Here is a 26,138-nt window from a genome sequence, read left to right as displayed (position 1 = left end):
GTATCAGAATCTCTCACTGCACAACGGGGAGTGAACGTAGAAGTTTCCTTAATGTAACGTTTACGTTTCGATTTCATTTTATATGAAAATATCCTATTTTACTGCGTTTTTAATAAGATATTTTCGTGCTTTCAGATAATAGAATCAGAATGAGATTTAATTAGAGAGAATGCTGTCAGATTCTTGCTGCAACATCCCCATACCTAGAAGGATCTGGCAAACATACCGGTTCCTAAACTGCCCGAAGATCTCTGCTTACCGGAAATTGCATTCTGTGGCAGCACTCTCCTCTCAGTTATAAGCCGGCACATAGCGCACGCCCGGTTGATGGCCCGGAGCGCTTTCCGAGGAATCGAACCCTCCTGCGGAATTAGAATGACAGAATTATCTAGGGGAAGAGATAGGCGTACCTTAACTATGGCGCACGTTGCCAGTGTTTATAATGGTAAAGGTAGGTCGAGTCTGCCACGCACCATTGCGCCAACTGGGCCAAGTCTAAACCATTATTGATTTTACAGTCGTGGCTGCCACACCGCCGTAAAATCAATATTCACTGGCGAAATTAGACGCCAGATGGGAGCCGAAGACTAGCACGACATGCTGCGGCTGACGACTGAAGTACAAACAGGCCGGAAGATGAAAGGAAATCCCTACGTCCTTCGAAAACATAACCGTAAATTCGGTAAAAAGTACGTCGGAAAAAAGGGGAAAGCTAGCGAGAGAACACACGTCAATAACAGATGGTTGACAGAACTTTAATATTCTGTTTATGTAGCTGACTGCATAAGGATGGACTAATGGAGCGAAACAGTATATCTTCTATTCCTTAATGCGGAATGTGGCATGCTATCGAGATCCAAACTTGGACTGGATGTCGAGGGATAACTGCGCAATATCCCACCCCTTCCAGTTTGTTCCCTTAAGTGTAAAATATTATACGGCGGTGAATATTTTGGCAAAAATTTTAAAGGTAACCGGAAAAAACATGTTTTTTTTTCCGCCACTCCGGCGTGACCGCTTTTCTGATCAGTAAATAAATACCGTCCACAAGATCGGTGTCCGAGTCCGAGAGTAATTGGCTGATGGTAGATGTTGTTCCTGAGGGCTTGCAAGTTCATCTTGTCCAGCGAAGATGAGAAGTTAATCTCGTCAACAGGCCTCCGTTCATTACGTGCGAGACACCCGACAGTTTTAGTACGTATAAAATTGCAGTAAAAGTGCAAGCGGCGTTAAACTGACTGCAGATAAACGAAAGAGAGAGACGCGATTCAATTTGAAGCATTGAATAAGTGAGGCAGCACTTCATTTAGCGAGAAATTGGCGATCCTTGACACTGGCAAACACCACCCTTCCAAGACAGACAAGATAACAGGATAGATGCCGAAACTAATGGATTTGTTTGAAACTCCTTTCGCCAATTTATTATTTTCTCCTCTTATTTTTTCTTCCTCCCTTCCCACTCGAAAGTTATAAATGAAAACTTTCATGCAAATCTAGTTATAATAATATCGATAGATGATTTGGAAATTAAGGTTATACTATTATTCCTGTTGGATGAAATTGTTGCAATTTTTGTAGTTTAAAAATTAGATTTCTATCCTTAAGAAGCGCCTTCAGACTTAACCTCTCCACTGGCTAGTTAAAGCTTGGCAATAAATTTAAGTTGACAGCCCCTATAACAAAGACGAATGTGGGAAATCCGAGAAAGACTCGAGGTTGTTAGAAAACGAACCGAGTGTCGTTTTACGCTGCAGATCCGTATATATGTATGCACATCCTTCCTATTCCGGCCCATTATCCCCAAACGGTTCTTTTGATGTGCAACCGGTCACTGGCTAAAGTTAAGTGTTGGAATATTTTGCGTTATTGCAACCGAGTGAGACAGAAAGAAGATACTAGAATTGGGCCGTTGGCTGTCGGGACATGTGGCCCTCCCGTGCCGTTGTACATACCGATCCTGTATAGACAGACCCACTGTTCATCCTATCCCTTCTTATAAGCGCTGGGAAAAATCCCCTCTACTCATTGAAGGTAATTAGAGACACAGCTTGGTCCTGAAGTTTCAGACATTCTTGTTTCACTTACTCAATGGTTATATCCTGTCTTTTTCGCTGGCGCTATAAATATTTTTCTATTCCCAATCTTTAGATGGACTTTATCACAATGGGATTCTTCGCCGCGGGATCCGTTTAACTGATAAATTTCTATTTAGGTCGGTCACGTGCTTATGGAAGCGTGTTATAACGGTGACGTCACTTCCTGTTCTGGTTAATGTTTCCTGGCAGTCGGTGATGTATAGTTGGCAACAGTTGCCATAGCCCCACAATTAGCTGTCGGGGGGTTAAGATCATAAAGTATTGTAAATGTCGTTTTGGATTCTCCTTCCACCGGATCCTACGGATGGGTGACAAATTACACTGTTATAAACAGTTGCGGATTTATTACGTCTGTCTGTTGATACTGTGAGTCAAACACGGATAAAATCACCATATGCGATTTGTTAGTGGCTCCCAAAACGTCCCGGATTTGTTAAGAATATCTTTTAACACTTTGAGGGGCTATGACGTAAATGCCCTTGTCTAGAAAGGAAACGTTTATCCGAAAATATTCGGGCAAAAAGAATACGAGTTTTGCAAATTATACAATTTATTTCTATCCCGAGAACCTTAAAAAAATATTACAACGTCTTCTCTGACACGCATCCGGGAAAAATTTCATTTACGAGTCTTCGGGGTCTAACTTTTGCATTAATACTTGAGAGCTTTCTGCCATCTTCCAACCAACGAGTAGCGGATAAATATTTAAACACACATTTTCTCTTATACATATAGATATCAATTAAAGGAATATGTCTCCATTTCTTTATCGTCTAGTCATGATTAATGAATCAAAGCGAGAAGGATTGCAGATAATGCAGATAGAAGACGATGCACGCAGCGTGGACTAAACACAATTTCACTCTCTGTTTGCTCTTTCTTTAAATCCCCGACCGGATAACAAGATTTAAAAATTCTATAAAAGTTAGCAAAATATTCGTTATCTCAATTGGCTCCTCTTTATCTATTCTGCCGAAATCTTTTTCTTGCAGATTTGAAAGGTATCGATTTCTAAATTTTCGTTTAAATTTGTTCTAGCTTTCGGGCAGCAATACTTTCAAATAGAATTACACCGATAGGAGATCAAATAAAGTGCACGTGTAGAGACGAGTAACGTAGAACATCTTGTCTATCCGGGATGTCGAAAGGCTCACAAGTCGCTAGTTATTCATGTCAAATGTCTCCCTGCTTCTAATCCCGCTCTCTGATCTATCGACGAGGTGGTGGAAAAGGCTTAACTCTTCCAGGATCGGATAGGGAATGACACATTGATTCTTAACTGATTTTACAGCCTATTTCAATGATATTATTTGGCTGTTTGATGTATATACAGCCTATTATTTGATGCGGGCAGTTTTCTAGGCAGAAATAATTCTTATCCCAAATGAAAATGTCCCTATTTAAATAGTAGGGTTTAAGAGGCCACAGAAGAAAAATGTCCTGGGTAAAAATAAAATATTTAAAGAATGATGGCGGTGGTCACGCGACAAGAATGACAAGACGGATAATTTCGTTGCGATGAGAATTGAATAGATGTAAGCACATTTTGATACGGATTGAAATATTTCCGTCCGAGGAGTTTCCCTTGTTAAGTTTCGTAGCGTCTGTCGTCGTTTATCATTCCCCGGAAGTGCCCAGAGCTGGAAAAATGGACGAAAATCGGTGGCCGAGACGAGAAGATACATTAAATAATCGATTTGTACTTGTTTTTGTCAGATAAATATGTAAATGGTTATATCGGTAATAAAAAATTGGACTGCTTAACCAGTCAGATTTTTTTTATTATTCGTGGAGGAGACTTAAATAGAAGAAACATTAAATAACGTTTCTTCTATTTAAGTCCGCTCCTCCAATTTAAATATTATTCTAGAGAACATTTAAGGAGCGGAGAGAGAAGACAAATATAGTGTTTTCTATTGAAAATTTGAATTATAATCGTAGGCGGTATTTTATTTTATTTTTTTTCCACTCCTTTTATTATCGAGGATTGGTAAAAATGCAGGCTTAAATCATTCTTATATTTGGTGCATTAAATAATAAGGTATTAAAACGGCGGCTTTCAATCGAAAACTTTTAATAATGATAAAGTATGTAAGCCTTTCTCATTCGAACATATGAGATTCATCTATTTGATCCGAATTTCTAAAGATCTAAAGAACCGCTCACATCAAAATTCCCTCCTCTTTTTGGTACATCTATTCAATCTTTCTCGTTATCTTCTTCGCTTCTCTTATTGTAGAGAAATGCAGAGCTTCAGAATTTTCCAATGCACATGCTCGGGGCGCATGCTTCTTTTAAGAAAGGATGGATGGTCGGTCGATATTATCTTTGCGTGTCTCCAGGTAAGTATGTATACATTAGGTGTTACGACGTCATCCGACCACAACACAGACCATTCTGCTTCAACAGATTAGACTTGTTGGCCAATAAATGCTCAATTTTTAATTCTTTTTTTTTTCTCCGTTGAATACGAAAGGGGGTGTGCCTATACATATGTTTGGCTCTGTTGTCGTCGGTCGCCAAGCCATACCTGTCTGCCCAATCACCGCAAACCGAGCAACATAAATAGCCAGAATGGCAATTGTAAAACCAATAACTTCGTTGTAAAAATGAAAAATGGCACGTGACAACTGCGGTTGAATAAGTTTCTCTCCATCATCGATCGCTCTGTTCCTCCTGCAGATGTTTTTCAAGTTTCGGCTCGTCTCGTTTCTCTGATTTATCTTCACTTGTAAAATTCGTTCTCTCTCTCTCTCTCTCTTTCTGATTTACTATTTCATCTCATGTTTTCATTTCTGCCTCTGATTCTCCTTTTTATATATTCATTTAACTGGCTTTTCTCTGGTAAGGAAAGATAAGACAGAGCGATTCTTCATCTCGCTGATCTCGTTTCATTAAATCAAAATTGTCGATGAGATCCTAACCAGGGAAACTCGCACTTTTATGTATACGCTAACAATTTGGCGATTAAATCTAGTTCTGGCCGAGTAATTTAGAAACGGGTACGTGAATATTTTCTGCTCGAACAAGCCATTTACAGATTTAGACCAGGGTGATTGCGTAGTAAGTGTTTTCTTAATATTGGAAAAGGTTTCTGTTTGCATCGCTTTCTACTCTTTTTTTTTTTTCTTCTTTTAAAGTAACCACATATTATTTTTGTTCGTAGCTACACTTAATGGAATTTCTTGGCTTATGCGAAGTATACTTTGCTATTTTCTACGTTTTTTTTTCGAAATTTTTCAACTCTTTCCATCTGTCAAAACTCTGCTCCGGTCATTTCCAGTGAAAATATTTATCGTCGGAGTACATTTACCTCGGCCTCAGATTACCTCTTAATGTTTTTCTGACGTGCTGAATTAAAAACTATCTCACAAATCATTACCGGGATCAGGTGAACCATTCATTCACCTTTTATCTATTCAAAAGTCGAATTCTACCCTAGCAATAAAGATAAAATTGTTCGGTCTCAAAAGACTCTTTTATAAACCTGATCCGGAACGTTAGCCATCTTTTTTTTTCCTTTTTCCTATGGAGAAGCGACTTTTAGAAAATTCGAAAATAAGCCTCATAAATCGACAAATGTGCTGTATGGCTCACTGTATTATACACCAAACAAATTCCTTTAGTACGAGGATGTAACACGAGTTCCTTACTACCTCGACTCCAGGTTTCTAGAGACCTCCAGCGATTGTTACGAGAAATTATTGATCCCGAGAGAGAAACTTGTCCAGATAACAGAGAGAAGAGCAACTGTTGACCCGATAGCATAAAGTGCAGCTGGGAAATTGTTTAGTATAATAGCACAACCAAATATTAATGCACCTACTGTCGGCATTGCTGACACTCAAGTAGCAAATGGGCTGCATCAATTTTATTCTCGTTTGTTACTCTTTACTTCTAACACTTCAACTTTTTTATCGTTTAAAAATTTTTAAACTCTTTTTAACTGTTAAAAAATCTCTTTCTTTTTCTCTCTGCCTTTCCGTTGATTTAGATTAAACTGGTGATGCGGGATTCGGTAAAAATATTAAATTTCTTTTTATTTTTTTCCTACATTACTTTCATCTCATCGTGGTTAGAGAACGTTGATGTAATATAAGTTTTGTGACGTTTTAATCCATTAAATAAAGTTATTATTGCTGGAAAATTTTCGGAAATTTAATTAAAACTGCACCCGGATAGTCGAAATAGTTATTATTTTTTTTTCCTTTCGTTTTTTGCAGTTTTGGTAAGCAAAAATATTTATGAAAACTGCAAAAATCGCATTTTGCAAGTTTCTCGTGACCGTCGGCATCACGCAAAAGAGGAAAATTTCATTTTAAGCAAGAAGGGAAGGCACGAAATGCAGGAATGCATTTTCTTCTTCTCCGACTACCTGGAAGCATGTTTTTGATTCTTCTACTAATTCCAACCCCCCTGGATTGATTGTTCGATGATAAATAGGTGGCGCGAAAAATTTCATAAACAAACAAGTCGGTATCCTTAAGGGGCTAAGATGCGAGTGATTGATACAGCTACAAGGACACGTACCATTTATCTATTCTCTACATCATTTATCTCACCCGCAGCGATTTCAATCTATTCTTCAAATTAGAATTTATCAAGTTCATATTTTAAACAGGAGACAACCAGACACACGGAGAGAAAACAGATACGGGGCGATGAAAAAGTGCGGAAGTTTTATTATAGCTTTCTTAAGGGAATTACTATGTACATAGAGAGCCTCTTTAATGTTTCTATTATGTCCTCCGAGGGTCTTGTGAGAGAGATGGCTTTTGATAAAAGAGATATTAAAGTGGTAACTATTCATCCTCTACAGTTTTTTTTTCTTTTTCAACGGCGGCTCCGAAAGATTAACTATTCCATTCATCGGGAATAAGCAAAGGAGCCTGACGTTATTATTCAATGTTGCACTGCTAGAAAGAAAATTAATCATTGTATAGCTTCTGTACTTAACCAATTATTTTACACCTCGGCTTTTCTGATTTTAATGTACTTTACTGTTGAAACTTCACCGCAGTTTACCTTTCGTGCGAAACAAAAGGGAGAAAAACATAAATTAAATTCCGTTAGTACATTTTATGCCGATTAAATGGAAAGAAAAGTCACCACCGGTGACGTTTACCCCCCGTTTTAATACTCGAGTTCGCATAAATCAACAATAAATCGTCTTCTTTTCTAGAACTCATTAACTTATGCATTAGAAACATGGAAGGGCGGCTCCGTTCGGGACTGATTACACTTCTTACTCCTTCCGTCCTGTAATAAAACAAGAATGGAAGAACCGAAAGGCCAACTCTATAATCTGTAAACGTAGATAGAAGACAGATAATCATAATTAGATAAGTTCGGAAAGAGATTAAAAGATTAGAAGACCGCAAATCCGCTTACGTAGTGGGGTATGAGTGGTGCCTGGCACTTTAAGTGGAGCGGTTGAACTTTACACCTCGATTTTTCGCTGTCCAACCATATAAATTCATACATCATTCTCATTAATGTTTCGAAGCAGGCTGCTTAATCACCGACTAGTAAATATATGGAAGAGTAAAACCATACGACACTCGGGTAATAGTAGGAAAGGGAAATTTTCGAGTGCAGCATTCCCGATATCCGATGCTATGCCAGGCAGCAGCTGTGTTTGATGTGCAGATTTATTAGAAATGACGCCAACCAGAGCTTCCTATTGGGTCATAAACCATCTGGGATGTGATTACCTGTCGAATGTCTTCTCCGGTATCGCCCAAGTTTTTAAACATTTCCGTCCAATCTCCCTAGAACATTTTAATGCGGTGTTTATAATGTCTATAAAGCCGGTAGGGTGTTTAAAACGGGCTGACGGCGATTCTACTCTACAATTGGCTAGGGATAAGGATGCAATGAACACTTTCGACTGGGCTAATAGCTGGCCAAATGAACTACTCCCTGACATTTAGTTAGCAATAATTCTTTATTTAGATTTACTTCGTTATATAAAAAGCCCAACTCAGTCGATAAATTATTCACCTTTTCGATTGTTAAACTTTTGTCTGGCAATCGATTGTGCTTTTGGGTGGTTTGGCTGTCTTCCAGCTTTAGCTTTACCCACCACTTCAGCCGCAAGTACTACTTGTTAAGGCGTGTAGCACAGGCCCTTGACCAGTCCGCTGCAGGCCTAATGGCAACAAGAAGTCGATATGCCGTTGGCAATCTTGTTTGTTCTGATCAAGGAAGATTAGCCAAGGTCCGACAGCGAAGCTAAGTGAATTAGTCGACGAAGCAGCCGCAAGTCTGGTTTCTTTTCCATCGCCGTCACTTCTAATATAAGAAAGAGAAAAAAGATGCTCTCGATGCTGGATGCATCCTCGCGACAAGAGTGATTTTCGACAGTTTGCCTCGTTTGTTTTAACTGCATTTTTTTATTTCCTTTTCCTCCCCGTCACACCAGTTAAATAAATTCGTTTTGACCGTTGAATGCTTTTCTTTAATCCGATTTTAACTTTGATTTATTAGAATAGGTGAAGTTAGCTTCACCCTCGGCAGAAAAACAAAAACAACGGCATTTCATCGATCCTACCTCAGATTAACACTGTTTTAAAGTGAAAATTACTCGCGTAAGATAAATTCGAAATTACTCGCGGGCAATTCTGCATTGGGCATGAGTATTACGTCACTGAGCGCATTCCTTCCGTCTCACCCAGATAAAAATACGATTTATTGTTATAGTAAGCGAATAAAACTGTCATTGATCCCCGTACAGTTATACCAATTCTTGTAAAGAGCAGTCGTTTACCATCCCGTCCGTCGCTACTGGGAAGTTGGTAAATACATCGTGTACCTTCCTTACCTGATACCGTACTCCACTCGGCCGGTGGTCCTGACCATCAGATAAGTGCGGGTCAAATCTAGTTTGAGCAGCGGAATGATATATAGGAAAGGTTGCAACCCGCGAGGTGTCAACCATTATTTATATTAAGCTCATCTGCGCCAAGAAAAGAAGCTGGGATACTAATTCATATTATTTCCATTCCTTTCCTGCTCGGTGTGCCACATTCCGTAGAGAATATCCTGTAAGACGAGGAAGCAAATGATCAATGCCATCTCTGTATATGTACAGTACATAATGCGTTCTTCATTGATCCATTCTCTAATGACAAACTGCCGAACTATAAGCAGACAATGCCGAAAGAATTTAATGATGGAGTCATAGCGATACTTTTTGGTGGAAATGTGTCCAGCCTTCTTATTTTTACATTAATTCGGAGGTAACAATGCATCGCTTACCTGTGTCAGTCAAAGACCTAGAGGTTGGCGAGGGGCAAAAACGTCATTAAGACGGTGTTTTTTTTATTTTTTGGTTTTTTTCTGATGAGATTCATTACGGAATTGCTAGCGTGTTGGTGAATGAGATAATTCCGAGCAAATCCACTTTAGTCCCGGCTGTAAATAGTAGTTTGCGTGCAAGGTAAACACGAGACAGTATTTGTAAAATTATACTTATTGTTATTACCGGAGGCGATCGTGTTTTTCTAATAACGTAGAGAAAAAGGGAAAAAATCTGCTTATCGTCACGACATGTTTTGCGAAAAATCGCATCGCTGGCAGATTTATTTTGCTGGCTCGGGGATAATTGCAGCGTGATAATTAATTGATTGACGACAAAATTACTTGTTTATCAGCATCACGTTGAAACATCCATATGCGGTGTTCGAGTTCTGGCTTAGCGTGTTAAAATTACACGTAGCAGGTCATTATTAAACTATTTACGTTCGTTTGTGCCGCTGTTAACTCCGGACTGAAGGTTGATAATTTGATTTGTCACGAAACTTTACAGTGTTTTAATTCGGCTCCGTTTATTCTTTCTTTCTTACTTAAATTACAATTTATTATGCGCCATCAACTCACGCGTGTTAAAAAGTAGCCTTATCGTAACGTAATTAGCATTTATCTTTATAATACCAGTTAATATTTTACTGTAACTGTGGAAAAATTCTATTTTTCAGATCGCTAAGTTGATTAAAAAAATACAGAAGAAACAGCTGCCCGCTCTCTTATTGCTAGTTTTTATTTTTATTATTTTTTTCCTTTCTTCTTCTTTTATTATTCCGTTTGTAATCTTCGTATTACACTTACGCTGTGTAAATAATTTATCGAATTTTGATAGCAGAACAAAATCCGTATTGAGTAATCAATATGCGGGCATTAGTTTAATTAAAGGTAATAGTAATCTATCGAGGCAAGTAAGTAATTCGAATTATCCGGCTAAATAGAGCTAATGAGTTTATACAAGTGAAACGTCCGAGGTAAAAATTAAAATGAGTTTTTTCCTTTTTTTTTCTTTTCCTTTAATCGTAAATGCTTAATTGGGATTAAGGCAATTTTTACGAAACCAGAGAAGAGTATTTCGCAGAAAAGATTAAAGAAAAACCCTTGTAAGCGTTCAATCAACCCTTTATTGGCAATGGAAGGGTGGAGAAGGAGATGTCTAGTACCGTGTACGGGACGGAACAGTTCATTCTGTTGCGGAATGTGACAGATAACGAGCCATCTTTGCGCCAGAGGTCGATAGAGTACAGTCTCTGATAATTCAGTTGCAGTCAGCAATCAGATAAACGATGGAATCAATAGAGAGATGTAAACACTCAATCTGGGGATAAGTGCGAGGAATGTGCGATCAGTCATACCGAGTGACGACTTGTGCTGTCCGCATTTTCCGCGACAGACACTAGTTCATTAAGGAAATGCATTCGGAGACAAAAGGTCCATCGTCTGTCTTTCTTTCTATTTTTCTGTCTGTCTGCTTCTGTTTCATTTCCCGTCAACGTCTTTATATATATATATATTTTTTCTCTTCTTCTTCTTTTTTGTTATCCACACAATATTACTTTTCTTTTTTAGTTTCTTTTCTTTTGTATCCATCATTATAACAGGTCCACTTCTTGTTTCTTATTTTTCCAATGTACTTTTTTTGACACAAACTTCACCTATAAGCGATATCGAAGTTGAAAGAAACTTCACTCTAAAGCGAACATCGTTGCAATTTCAGACGTCTGCCAAAAATAGAACGGAATGTACTTCTCACGACTGACGACGCCATTTTGTTTCTACGATTATTGCAGTTTTTTGCTTCTTGCACAGACTCAATCACTGATGTAGCAGTTTCTTTAACTCGTTAACATGCATTTTCTTTCTTATCGTCGAGTCTTCCAGTGAAGAAATGATGCTCTTAACCCAATAACGATTGTGTTTTTCATTTAACTTCTTTGCCAAACAAATCGATAGCTGTAATTTTTAATGCGAGTGGAAAATAGGAAATGTTCACGTGTGAAATGACATGTGTATATTAAAGGTTTTCATTACGTATGCCACGTGATAACCCAATTACTTATCCATCATTTGCAGAGTCATACCTGCGCACGCATTTGTCATCATTACTTGTGTCGAGAATTCTTCCGTCGATGACGTATTTTACTTCTTTTTTCCGAAAAACGTATTGTAGTTCCAGTCACGTGATAGTGACAACAATAGAATTTGATTGATGGTGGAGCCTTGTGTACAAGCCCAATCTCGTGCTCGGGAAATTTCCACCTTCATCTTAGAAAACTGGAAAAGCTGTGTTGGACTATCCCGTAAACATTTCTTTTGAAGCAAAAGCGGGGTTTATTGAAATGTGCAGTCGATATTTCTTTGTTACGCTGGCAAACTTGATTGAAAACCAAAGAAACAATCCGCTGTGAGCGACATCGAATCAAAATTGGAATGGTGCGAATATATATTAGTTCTAACACAAATTGGCTCTTTGTAGGGAGCGACTGGCACTTGGATATTACACCTCGGGCGCTGCAACAACCCCCAGCGCCCCGGTCCGTCATGAAAGCAAACCGGGCTAATTTAGTGTAAACCCGGGGTCAAGTTGCATGAGTGTGTCTCGACTTCAATTAGCCCGAGGTGAACGAGGCCCCCTTTTCTTGTTACTCGGCCTTACAACGTAATCCAAGGCGCCGATTAACCGTTAAATAGGTAAAGAAAAGAAAGCGGAAGGTAAGTTTATTAAACGGACACCCCGGGAGGCGAAGGGGAAGGCCAGGTGAGGGTTAAGACCCCTATGGTGAAGATCGATAGCTTTGACTGGAATAATTAAATTTTGATAAATTTCCTCCATTTTTTTCTCCTCGTTCGTTCCCTCCTTCTCCGCTGCCTTCATTATAAGTCATTAGGGGAAAGCAGGGCTAACAGGCAGGATCCCATGGGTGCTGTCTCGTATCGGGCCACTTAATCCCAACACTCACATTTTATTTTTTTCCTTCATCGTCCTTCTCAAAGCCCAGTTTTCGTCGTGGCTATGAATCACAGGCATCCGTCCTGTTGCATTCACCCGAGGGAGACCGGGATTATTCATACGTCGCCCCCAATTTTGGCATCCCCATTGCCATTTCTGTTAGACCTGGTCGGTGATGGATTACTCTCTGTGTTTACCCTATCCCGGCACTGTGTTATAATCAGGCCTTCTAAATCCCAGGTGTTCTACAGCTTATTCAGTTTGTCGGGACATCTGTTAGTTTGTTGGATGTCGGAATCAATTAGAAGCATGCTTCCGACACAAAGGACTCTACCTGATCGATTATTCCAGGCGCTTTTATTCAACCCTTCCGGCTATTCTTCTTTAATCTCCTCTTCGTTCTGCAACTTAATCTGTAAAAATGCCATTTCCTAAAAACATGCACCCATTGCCGAATTGTCGCATCGAGTCTCGAACCCTCTACGGGTGCCACACGATAACAATCAACACGTAGATTCGAGTTTGCCGTGGGGAATTTTTAAAAACTACAGTTTGCCAATTGAAAATTGGCGCATAATTATTTAGGGAAGGAAAAAGCAATTTATTCGAAAAGATATTTCCAGTTTATCCATAAATCCAGTTATCAAAATTTAGTTTCTGCGTGTTGTCATATAAATTGAAAACGAAACGGGAGCCATTACCTGTTACGTTTTGCTCGCTTAGAACTGGACAAAGTTGCTATTCGGAGCACGTCGATTGCTCGTTCGCGTTGTTCTTGACAGTTTGATTTATTTCTCCGGCAAAGAAGGTGGGAGACTAAGACGAATTCCTGGGCAGTGTCTGCAGAATTACATAGCACCTGGTCGCTCCCTCCGTTACGTCCCGCATTGTCTACGGTAGAAGTACAAAGAAATAAATTACGTTAAATCCCTAGCAAACGCCGTAATGAATTAAGTATAAAATACATCTGATGTGTTACTTAATTGGATTAGAAACGATATCGGCAACATATTAGAAGAATAGAAGTTTACTCTGGCTTGTGTAAATCGTATTGCAACTTAAAAAAATAAAATTAACAAGCGCTAATTTTACGAATCAAGCAGGAAAGTACACTGCGGCTCTCATTTTAATCGACCGACGTGTTCCGTATCAATTATAAGGCATTTTAAAGTTAAAGAGAAAACTGAAATTTGTTTAGAAGGCAGAAAAAACTGTCAAGTATTAAATTCTGCAGGATTTAACACGCCCTCGCAGATAATGAAAAGACGGTTTGGCAGAAAAATATGCTTAAATCTCGGAAAGTAGTTTTAACAGCTCTGCATTTGCGTGCCTGCCAAGCGAGGCCTTAAAGTCTTCATTAGGATACGGGCATAGATCAGACTTAATCTTCGCTAGTTATACACACTACCTAACTACAGTTACTACTATCCTACACGGGCATTAATAGCCATATTCGTTCTCACGATAATTGACCGTTTGTCACCGAGAATGGTGTCATAAAATCTCTGGTATTAGATTGCTTACGACCACCTATTTGCACGGGGCACTGCCACAATGCTTCCGACGTAGAAGGGAAAGGTCCCTTGACCACCTTACCTATTTTATTGAACATATTTCTCTATCTCGTGACATTCTGGATGTTACTTTATTACTCCACGCGCGTTATCGTCTTTCTGTTTGTTCTACCTCTGTCAACACACAGACTGCAACTTGTAATTGGTTGTTTCGAAATTACGATTTACGATCGACTTAGCTAATGATTAATAAAGCAAAGTAGTGTGGAAAAGCAAAATTTGCCAAGAATTTTGATGAATTCTCTCGGGTTTTCAGGTATCGACTCATAAGTAATGTAAAATTTCGATTTTCCAGGGGAAAGAGGAATATGACGAATCAGAATCATTTCCGTAACGAAAAATCGGTACAAATTTCTTCACTGGCATTTGCTACTCGGTTTGCATCGACCCGAGCAAATAATGAGACGAGGAGTTTTAAGGTTTCTTTTCGAATATGGCGAAATGACTGTGTTTGCAAATGAAACACGAAAGGCTTCCATTTCTGATCAGCAAAGTGATTAATCTAGATCTGTGGCTTCGGAGTCACAGAGTTAGCGAATGGCACGTTTTCAATTAAAAGATCGCTCGTGAATATGCAGCCGCAACCATTTGCGAGTTATTTATTTTAAAAAAGAGAGATGGGATGGCGGCCAAACGATACAATCGGTTGCAAGCTCACAGATGAATAACCTTGGGCAAATCATAATTTTCCTATCGCATGAACACAGTTCCACCTCACTTCTTTCCGTCGGAGGCCTATTTCTTTCATTTGCCGGCCGTACATCGTGCAAACTGAACCGTAACATGTTGGTTCTCCATTACGTTTCCAACTGCAACCGGCCACGCTTTTGCTTTTTTTTCCATTTTATCGATTTCTGATGGCAAGAAACTTTCCACAAGTCGATGTGGCCCAAACTCGGCTATTCATATTTTTCCAGTTTTCTTTGCCCTTAATGTGAATCCAAGCAGGTGTATCCTTTTGCTATTCCGGGTAAATTTTTAGTTTAGATTACGATACGTCCATCTGCCCCTTCTCTTAACAATGGACAAAGTTTATATAACCTCTGATTTACGAGCTTCTCTTTCGTAGTTCAACCAAAACTTGGTCGAGGGCATTGATTCGGAGACGAGTATTATTAGAAGATGCGAGCAGATGGAAGATTTCCCAACAAGAGAAGCTCGAGCTCGGCACGACAACCTAATGTCGTGTCCCGACATGCAATATGCCAATTATGGGCAACGGACCACGTGTTCGAGTTCACAGTCACGTGTGCGATGACGTCACGCGAAGAGCGCATTGCTACTTGTGGAATTTCTAAAGTTTGTTCGCTGCATGCACATTAAAGTTTGCAAATATTCCTTCCTTCTCATTATTTCCCAGATGCACGACATACTTTTTCGCCAAATTATCTTTCTATATTTTATCTGGCCGTATGTTTCTTGCATACAGATTTATTGTACTGTACATGCACGATAACAGAAAATTGAGAAATTTCTTATTTTAAATTACTTTTTTCGTGGAAAAATTGCATTACTATTTATTTATTTCGCTTGACGTTTGTTATTAATTTTATTTTTTTTCTACATTTATTTTAATCTAATAAATCTATTAAACTTTAAAACATGAAATATTTCTTAATTTTTCCTCTAGCTGACTGCAATAAGCCACTGGGAATGGAATCGGGAGAGATTAAAGACGAGGATGTGACAGCTAGTTCTTCCTACAATCTACCGAGCGTAGGGCCTCAAAATGGAAGGTAAGATCCCATCTATGTGTTTAAGTCTCTACATTAACTATATCCTCGGTATGGAATTATCCATCCCCCTTTAAAGCATCAGATAAGAATGTTTCGGGAACAAGTTCCTCCCGATTATATCTACCAGTACATAAATCTCGAAATATATACATTCGAAAGAGAACTTTCCAACGTGATGTAGCTACTAAATTTTTTTCTTTTTTTGAAAGGGGGCAAGAAAAGAATCAAAATCAGAACTTTACAGTCACGGATTATTTTCTCGTAGTTATTAAAGATATTTTGGTACAAACAAAGGACAGAACTATCACTCGAGGCTGGAAAAGTTTGGTCTATAATAATAGCAAGGTTACAATGAGGGCGTGTCCACTTAGGATGCTTGATGGGAAGTTGTAATTACAATAATTGTTCTCTGAAAACTGTCCCGGAATAACTGCACAATTTGCTACAATCCATATTATCTTCGAAGCATATCACTCATTCAATTTACATTCGAAATTATTGTCTAAGGAATTGTACCCAACACCAAGAAAATAACAGTGATTGCTATTCAAAAAACTGTTAAGGAGAAAATATTGAAAAACCATAAATTGTACAAAGCAAAATATTTTCGTTTATTATTCTAAAATTTTTGGACCCAAAAGTCATTAGAAAAATTGGACAGTGGTAAGTGAATTGCTTGATATCTGGTAAGACATCAATTACTCTTAATGACATTTTAATGTTGGCTTTTGCTATCGTTAACCGTGAGACTGCTAAACTTTCTCTCACTTTGCAGTTCATCTATGAGTTAGATTAGAAAGTTTAAAAATTTTTATCGTTTCTCGTTACTTTATCTCTCACTAAACCTTTCTTTCCAACTTATTCGCTTGGTAAAACTATGGCAAACTTTGAGGTTTTAAGTGGCTACATGCCAGCCACCGGCTTATGCCAATGCAGTTTTTTTCTCTTCTCGGACCACTCTAGTTTTGAAATGAATCTGCGTGTATTTTTGTCTGTTTCAACGTGAATATTTTTTCTGATTAAAAAAATAAAATGTAGAAATTTTCTAGTTTGAGGATACGATTTGACGTGTGTGAAGAGATCGATGAATATCGAGAAAGATATATACGTGTTCAAGTAGTTAGTTACTCCCGCATTGGAAAGTACCACTAACAAGCCACTGATGGAAATGGTATTTTTGTCCAGATACCGACAAGTGGCAGTCTTGCGGTCCTGTCTGACTTCAACATCACGTTTGGAGCCGAAGGCAGAGCTTTGAGTGGAAGAACCACACGTGACTGCAACTATCTGACCAGACTTATAAGGGTTCTTAGACGACAAGGAGGTCATGGCTTCCGCTTCTTCTGTTCACTTCCGTCCCTCTCGAGAGCTTGCTCCTTGTTAGCAGGCACCCTCCTCTACACCTCATAGACTTTCCTTTGGAACTGGAGTCGTTTAAAACAAGACAACTCTAACAATCGCCAATTATGTTACGACATACAATACACGAGCCTGAGATTTGGGCACATCGGTCTAAAAATGTTCGTAGCAGAGCTTTAGATATGCGTTACAAAAATTAATTCCTATGCTTACGAGAGATTTTACTGTAGATCTAATGCTCTAGTATATTTCTACTTTTAAATTTACGCAAATGCTTTTAACCAGAAAATACTTTGTAATATTGATTTTACAAACACAGAAAAAGGATCAATGCTGTAAAAAATAAGAGGAAGTTTAAAAAAAAATCTATTTTAACTTCAAGTAAACTTTCTCTAAACTGAATACTTTAAAGTTTTAAATATCTTATCCTGTCCGAGAAATCTATCAAGGGGAGGAGAGATTATTCCAGATTGCACATCTGCAAACATTTGGTGAGTTACACTCCTCTTTTCATCGAGTTTGTGTCAGGGCATCCAACATTCTGAATGCAGCATTCCCTTGGGAAGTTCTAGTTTCGTTTTTCTAGAGGAGTGGCGATGATCCAATGATGAAATGATCTAAGCAGCAAACTTCATAAATCCGACAGAGCAGTAGAGATCAAATGGCAAGATACACCGTCAGTAATTATAGTTTTCAGACGAGTCACCCGATTCCCAGCATGCCAAAAGTGTCGCCTTCTTAAAAAAGAAGCCTTAGAGGTAGACCAGTGCAAATCTTAATATTCATTCTGTATAAGAGCGCATAAAGTGTTCACTCATAACCACCGCAAGTACCGCCCAATGTCTTCCGTTTTCTCACCCTGTAATTTTTGTCGCTTCTCTTACCGACTCGTCCGGCATTTTACTGTGAAAAATGGTATATTTATTTTAATTAATTATACATACGAAAAGCTCCGGGCTATCCGGATGAATGGCATTAAGGAATCGGGCAATGGCAGACACCTACCCATTTGCCTTAAGAAAAACTTGCACAAACAACAGACGAAATCTTTCTGATTTTAAATGGAAAACAGTCTAAACCGATTTAACGGTTGGTTGTTGCACTAAATCGAACTATTTGTGATGGAAATTCAGTCTCAACTACTATATTCCTGAAAGGGTTCGGCAACATTGTCAAAGCTGTCAGCTATTTTTCCACAAAATACATTAATAATTGTTCCATATTATTGCTTCTTACGCTTTTCAATTTGATGGCATTTAATCATTTTTATGCTGTTTATTTACATTTTCTTCTTTCAATTAAAAATAACCCCCTACATTATTGAATCCACAAGTAAATTGGCCGGGTTTCTTCAAGAGTGCATTAATCAAATTAGGAAATAATGCATTCTGTGTATTATACTATATATGCGCACACCATTTTTTCACGAAAAAGTGCATCTTGTACGCTGGAAAACACAGCCTACACAGCCTACAGAAAATAAAATATTTAATTATAAATTTAAGTGCCATAATTTGAGAATAAAACGTTGTACAATCCGAATTATGCCATTATGCTTAGTGTGGATAATGAGGCCCTTACACTGTTTGAATAAATACGATCATTTGAAACTCTCCACTATCAATCATATTATAATAGTCCCAATGATTAATGATATTATAATTAGTTAATATAGCTCAAGTTATAAAGTAGACGTGGCAAATAAGCGTATAGTTTTAACTTTGTAATTAGCGGCAATTATGCTAAATGAATTAAATAAAGAGGAAAAATTGCCAGGATATAAGCTTATTTATAAGCTGATACGATGTGATAAGATGAGAAATTTTGCTGATCTTTAATTAGAAGTTAACAAGGTTGGAAAAAGGTGCAAACTAAGCCAAGATTTAACTGGCAAACGATCAAAAGGATGGACCAACTGGCGCGGAAAGAATTTGGCTGCGGAAAGTAAATGAAGACATTTTAAAACGATCAAAAACAATATCACAATTAATGCGTTTTCTTTTCGTAGACTGTAAAGGAAAATGTAAGTGTAGCGAACGTTAATGGGATTATTAGAGAAAGAAAACGGGAAAAGTTGGAGGAGAAGAAAGTAGAAGAATGAGGCAAGTTGGCAATTCCGGTCATTAGATGCAGAACTACTTGATCATGGAGGTGTCACCGCTTCTGTACTTGTTGAGCGGTCCACATTGTTAACGAGTGAAGGGCGATAGGAGGCTAGACGCAACAAACCAATTTCTTCCTCCCTGGCGGGCCACGTCACACTCTGGAACGCCGAGATAGATGGAGTCACGTGATGGATGAGTCCCGCGAGGTCGAATGTAGGGGCATCACGTGAATGGAGCCACAAACATTTTCCTGTCAATCAGGGTTATTGGGAGAGGGTCAGAGGAGCGCAGGGGTCAGTCGAGTGAGAACACATCGTCTTAATGAAGGTGCCAGAGTGCAGCGCCATCTTGCCCGGAGTGCCGCTAACCAATTGTATTGTCGGCCCCGCGACTGAAGAGGATTACACACAAACAGACTGGGAATGTGATGACACCAGCGAATAGTACCATCTGGTGCCAATTCAAGTCCGCTCCATCTTCCGATGATAAATTACACTTTTCTGGACCGGTGTGGTCTCTTCGGTGACGCGTCACCGGTGACAAACAAGCCGACACCAATTATACGGGATCGTCGGGTCATTTAAGAACATTAAACCCACATATACGTTCTTCTCGTCGTTTCGGATAAAAATATTTAACAAATACTTCTTTGTGTCGCTTGTGACAATAAAAAAACACTGGAATATAAAGTGTATAAGAGAACGGGTTAAACTGGAATTGTTTAAAACGTGAGGGAAAAATTTTTCATCAGAGATTGAAGTGGAGCACTTAAGTTAACCACCGATTGGATAATAAAAAAGTGATAATGGCCAGGAAAAGACAGAGAGATGAAGGTTGTGTTGTATTACAAAGCATTTCGGTAAGTGATACAAACAAAACTTGAGTTGAAATTCAATCTTGATCGACCAATCAGATATTTGAAGAGAGACAGAAATTCGGTAAATTGATATTACAGAACTGTGTTCAATCAGAGCGGATATTTTCCGTTTCTAAAACACGACGAACGTTTGAAAGGATGACAGCATTCATTTCATTTCAATCTCAGTCAAAACCTCGCTCTGATAAGATGGCCAACCGAGGAGAAAGAACAAAAAACACATTTTGTATTAGTTTTCGACGAGAAACTCTCCACAATTGTATTTCCCCTTCTACAGTTCCATTACATTTCCCCTTTCCTCTTCCTTTATTTTTTATTCCACTAACGCATTTCTTTCTGTTTTCACTACCTAATAGAAGCACTAATTTTTCTATTATTTCAGATTGAATCGTGAGCTGAACGGTGGTTCTTGGTGTCCGGAGAAACAGATATCCCAAGAAGTGTACGAGTATCTAGAAATTAATCTGCATCAGATGCACGTGGTGACCGAAGTGGCCACACAGGGCCGATTCGGAAACGGTATCGGACAGGAATACGCGGAGGAGTACATGCTGGAATATTGGAGACCGGGCCTACCAAGATGGCGGCGATTCAGAAATCGAGTGGAACAAGAGGTAAGAGGCCAATGGCTACGAGTCGTAAAGAGAGATTACGAGGGTAATGAAGAGAATTTCCGCCATCGGATGACCGCTATACCGTATCTCTCAAAATGACAGCTTGCCTACTCTCGTTATAAAAACCCGGCAAAACAAACTCTCAACGACTGTAATAATTGGTGCAATACCCCTGGGCAGGAAAGCCTATCTCTGGCAGATGGGTTTGTTATTATAGGTCAGTGGGTGACAATAATAAGTTACTCTGCCTATTGGGACCGAGCAAAAAAAAAGAAAAAAGAATTCCTCGGCTCGCCCTTGCCAAAACACTACGCGGTAATTACTTGTGTTTGCAAAGGGAGGATAGTTTGCTTAATTTACTTCTAAATTAGATACCGGCGCCGATAATTAAACTATTCTCCGCTTTCCCTCCACAAACATTTCGAAAATTTTTGACTCCATTCGAGGTTCGTTTAGAGTTCAAGGGGATCGGGTTACCGACTCCTCGTCTACCTGGAAGAGTTTTATTTGTTTCCGCTGCGACCTTATCACACCATCTGGGTTATTTGCTGCTTGACATGTCACGTGGTACGTACGTCATTAATCAGGAGGTTGTAATCTAATACTGTCGACTTTCTCGACAGTTCCACCTACTTTTTGTGCCAGCTGTCTTGACGTCATTACAAATACTCCCAATGCTGGCTTTTATAGCAGCTCTTTTGGAATTTTACTTCCCGAGTATAATAAAACCCAAGTGAGAAATTAAAATTTTTCAAGGAAACAATTCTTTGGTAAAAGTTTGTAGTTTTCAGAAATTGGATATAATTTTCTTTGAATTCGTCCTACATAAATAGGATAAAGGCATTAGGAATTACAATTTTTATCTTGAAACTGTCTCAGATAAGTTATCCGGAGGATGAGCAATAAATCCAATAGTGGTCAATGCGGCGTGAAGGTGACTGGATTTACTCTTCTCCATCCAAAGGGATATACGAAATCGTTTCCGAAGATCTATTTAACTTGAAATCTTAAAAAAACATTATGTAAATATTGTAAACAGTATAATTTATAAATTAATTTATTCAATAATACGTACAAATATCTCGTTATCGAGTGAAATGATCTTCGGCACATTCGGTTCAGGCAGATTAATTATCTAAAATCGATGCGAGATTAAAAATTCAAATTTGGTTTTTCTTTTCGAGTTAGTTAATAAAGTAAATTTTAATTAAATTTTAGTTAAAATCTTCTTTATAAACACCAAAGAATTAAAGGAATAGGAAGAAAAAGAAAGATTGAAAAACGTTCCCAAACGAGCCGACTAATTAAATTCTATTTAATTTTCAGCCGAAGAAAATTGCTGAGAATTCTCAAAAGTTGTGCATCTTGCATCACTTCTCCCAATTTATTGTTTCCTGTTACACACACCCGTTAATGTGCTACAATACCCCGAGGTGTAGCTCATATGGTCGACAGCTTTACATCCTCATCCTTTTCTCCATTTCTCGCTCGAGTGGCTCCACCCTCATGTCTAGATAACCACCAAGATTTTAAAATAGGTTGAGGAAACAATAGAAATGAATAATCCCAAATGCCCGCATCTCATCTCCTTGAGTGTTTTCCCACCCGCTTCCAGCCAAATTGTCAATCTGAACATAAATTATCGCACTAGGTGACAATTACGAAATCAATTAGTTACAAATTTTAAGCCCGAAAAATGGACAAAAAGGTGCGCACGGTTTCAGTCGTAAACAGCTAGTTATGGCAATCTTTCATTACTTTGATGATATAAGACGAGATTTTTCTTCATTTTTCTCCTTTGGAATGTCTTTTTATAATGTATTTAATGCGCGCAGGCGTTTACAAAGAATGTGCCTATTAAGTTTGAGAAAATGAAAAAAAAAAAACAAATTAAGCTTCTTTGTTGCAGAGTTGTTTGATAGTCTTTTTAAATTACATCAAATAATTAAAGTTAAATTTATGTCGTGGAAAGAACCTCAATTTTTAATGAAAATTTTTGAATGGAAATTTATGCTGGAAGAGCATCGACAATGGCTACTTTTCGGGTGTAAATTACAGAGAGTGTGAAGAAGAATCGCTTAGCCGCTGCGAGTATCAATCAAGCAAATTAAAGAACGAATTTGCTTAACGGTATTTGTGGCATTAATCGATGATCGAAACTGCTATTACGTCTTCGCTCCTCAGGTGCAACTTAGAGGTGTCTTGACTTAATGAACTCGGAACGTTGTAATCCGCTGGAGCGAAGCGTAAGAGGATTACTCGCTACAGACTGACTATTACACTTTTGCCGTACGAGGACAAACAGAATCTTTTCTCTCGCAGATGGAAGGATTGCCCCATCCATACATGATTGCAACGGTTTCGTGTTGCTATGTTGACTTAATGCCGACAGTCGTCCATACCAGACCATTGCCACCAACATTAAATATTCCAAAGTAATAGAACGGAGAAGAGACATAGAGTGTTAGATTTCACAATATATTTATAGATCTTTTTTCTGACCGTGGGAGTATGTAAGAAGACACTCTCCATAGATGGCCATATTTCACTGCCATCCTGTAACGGGACACTGTCCATTGTTCCTCTTCTCCGTCTGATTGGAGCTTCGACCTGACGTCACCAAACTAAAGATTGCAATTGATAATAATAATATTACTAGAAATTGCTTCTGTTGCAATTTCGATTATGGAAGACATCCGAGAACAACTTTAACGATTTCCAGAATAAATGGATTTAATATCTTTTTATCTCGCTAGATTATTATTTCCGTCCAAATAATGAATATGGTGGGAGTTTGTTAAATCTCTGATTTATGAAAGAAAAAGCACCAGTGATTTAAAAAAGAAAACCATTACCGCTCACTCGGAGGATGTCTGAATTGAGAAATTCATTTAATGTCCTCCGGAAAGCTTTCAATTGTAAAATTGTTTATGGCATATAAGGAGGATACACGAGGAATGCATCAATTATTAAGGGTGCGCCGTCGTGGCACGAGAAGACTACAAATTCGCCTCTTACCGGAGAAAAACGTCTCAAATAGAAAGGACAACAGACATGTTTACATACCAGAGTCGATAATGTATACAAGACGACGTCCATTCAGATATCAAAACACGGAGTGGCGACTGTAAAAACATGGCGTAAGACCAGAGGGAAGGAAGCCGTGTTTGGATTGGTATTAGGGTGTAATTTGTCTGCTGGTGAACATGTGTGATACCAACCACCTGAGTTCTAGATCAATACGCTCCCCTACAAGAAACTGTTGTCTTGTGTCATTTAAAGCTCTCCCACTTTGACGTATTGTAAGCATAGACAATGATTGACGGTTGCGCTCACTAACTGGCACCATCTGTTCTCATCCGGCTCTTAATTGATCAACTCTTAAATTGCCCACTTTTAAAACAAGTTGAATAAAAGACCGGGTCCAGGCTAAACACTAACTTTTAACTTTATTTTCTAGCCTAGCAGTACTGCGACGTCTCTCACTGCATATTTTCTCTTGGATGTTTCCGCCATCTTTATTTGCTCATCCTTTATAGTATAATAGTAAGAAATTTCAGAAAGAAAACTTAATGCGCTTTTTAATTTTATTATTGCTTCGTGTTGCCCGAGTTAAAACCTCAAACCGGGTTTTAAAAAAGGGGGGAATCGGAGATAAAAAGCAGATGGAACTCAATACGGTCTGACATCCATTGACGCGTAATTAGGTCGAGATAACAAACACGCCTAATCTACTTAAGGAAAAAAACAATGGTAAAAAAATTTTTAAACGAAAAATTCATCCCGTTCTTCCCCAGTGACAAATTATGTTTGCTTACCGCTTCGATTGAGCCGTGCAGGAAAGTAATGAGCATTTTTGGACGTTGCTTTTTAACATCTCTATTAAAGAGAAAAACGACTTTTGTGCACCTTCTGTTTCACGGATTGCTGGCCACACGTGAGTCATATAACGTCAATCCTTTATGTCCAGCTTTGGTCGAATTTTCCTTTGAGCCCGGAGATTAAGCGTAATTGTGGGAACGCGATGGACAGCATCGAGAAAATGGGAATCGGTGGGTATAACGCTGAGCAATAAGTACCTCGTCTGCCTGCAGATGGGAACATTTAATTCACTGCTCTGCCATCTACGTGCCCTCACCCTCACTGATTAGATTCAACATTAAAGAGCTGGAAAGGATTGCTTTACTTCACAAAGGATGCAATCAAAACTGAAATTATTAGGAAAAAATTCCATAGTATGACTGTGTTTAGTTTGAGGTCGAAGGCTTTGTCGTATTTAATAAATCGTCTTCCAGACAGATTCGAATTCATAATTTGTCGGTTATCAAAATGAATTCGTTACGAAATGCTGGAGCAGAGGAGACGCCACATTTGACAGCTTCGACTTCACATAAGGGATCATTAACGAGACCGGAAACACATTGAAGAGCGTAACAACTCTAGGAAGACGTAATCCAATCCCTTAGTATGTCTAGCTGATTAAGTCTCTGTCCACCGCACAGTTAATGATCGTCCTATCAGATGCTATCTGGCGACAGAAGCAGTTGATCCAGACTTTCAGCCTATTGACTGCTTTCTTATCTTGCTCATCTTAATCACTCCACCTCTTCCTCCGTCTACTGTTGCTATATTTGCGAACTGCGCCTCACACTGTCAGACTATCCGTGTGTAAATTACTGTATGTTTGTTATTCTAGAGATGTTTTCTTCTCTGACGTCATCGGGGGTGGTGTTCTTTTCGACTACTATTTATTCGTCCGTACCCCGTCGTTCATTTTCCACTCCTCAAATCAAATTTCTACTAAAATTTATAATTAATTATAATTCATACTTTATTTCTCGAGTTTACTTTTCTCAATGACTTTATTATTCCTATTATTATTTAATTAATTCGAATTAATCGGTGTTTACACAAATGAAAATTATTCCCTTGTATAAATAATTAGAAACAAAGCCAAATTACTAAGTATAACTTTTAATTTACAAAGGTTAATATAAACACGGCATCTCTCGTTGCTTACACCTTTGAATTAATTCGGATTACACCTTTAATATTATTCTGCAACGTAAATAACGACTTTTCGTATTGCAAATGTTCTAATCGTAAACCTGTTAGTTGTAACGGAAAAAAAAGAATAAAAATTTCCTTCCGATATGAAAAAACAAAGAAAATTTCCTACTTATACTGTGTTTTCTTTTTTATGAATTGTTTAAGGAGGGATTCATAACTTATATTAACATTCTTTAAATTCTGGACAAGAATATATTAAAAAAAAAGGATACATTCCGATTGAATTTGATCTATTTATCTGAATAGTTTGGATCGAAATATTTTGTGTGTTGTGCATTTTTCCTCTGAGATAACAAAACTTCTGAAAGTGGTCAATATTCTAACGGACTCTCTTACTTGACCGTTGCTTCCTTTATTTACATATGTCGACGTTTAGAACCGAGTCTGCTGAACCAGCAAGAATATCTGGAGTAGTGGAGAGGAAAAAATTCCCTCACTGATATGGAAAATAT

General features: G+C 38.4%; 1 protein-coding gene across 6 annotated transcripts in view; it reads left to right on the top strand.

Moving 5' to 3' along the window:
• LOC111620879 (discoidin domain-containing receptor 2-like) overlaps positions 1-26,138 on the top strand; it is a 129,958-nt gene that overhangs the window by 90,419 nt on the left and 13,401 nt on the right. For all 6 annotated transcript variants that reach the window (XM_023362881.1, XM_023362882.1, XM_023362886.1 and 3 more), the window contains 2 exons: positions 15,556-15,661; positions 20,385-20,616. In XM_023362881.1, coding sequence (XP_023218649.1) covers positions 15,556-15,661; positions 20,385-20,616 — 338 coding nt within the window. The remainder of the gene's footprint in view (positions 1-15,555; positions 15,662-20,384; positions 20,617-26,138) is intronic.

The sequence above is a fragment of the Centruroides sculpturatus genome, unplaced genomic scaffold (assembly GCF_000671375.1).
Source record: "Centruroides sculpturatus isolate CEXI.00-Female unplaced genomic scaffold, Cexi_2.0 scaffold17, whole genome shotgun sequence".
Classification (NCBI taxonomy): Eukaryota; Metazoa; Arthropoda; class Arachnida; order Scorpiones; family Buthidae; genus Centruroides; species Centruroides sculpturatus.
The sequence above is the reverse complement of the archived record's forward strand: the minus strand, read 5'-3'. Positions and strand labels throughout refer to the sequence as shown.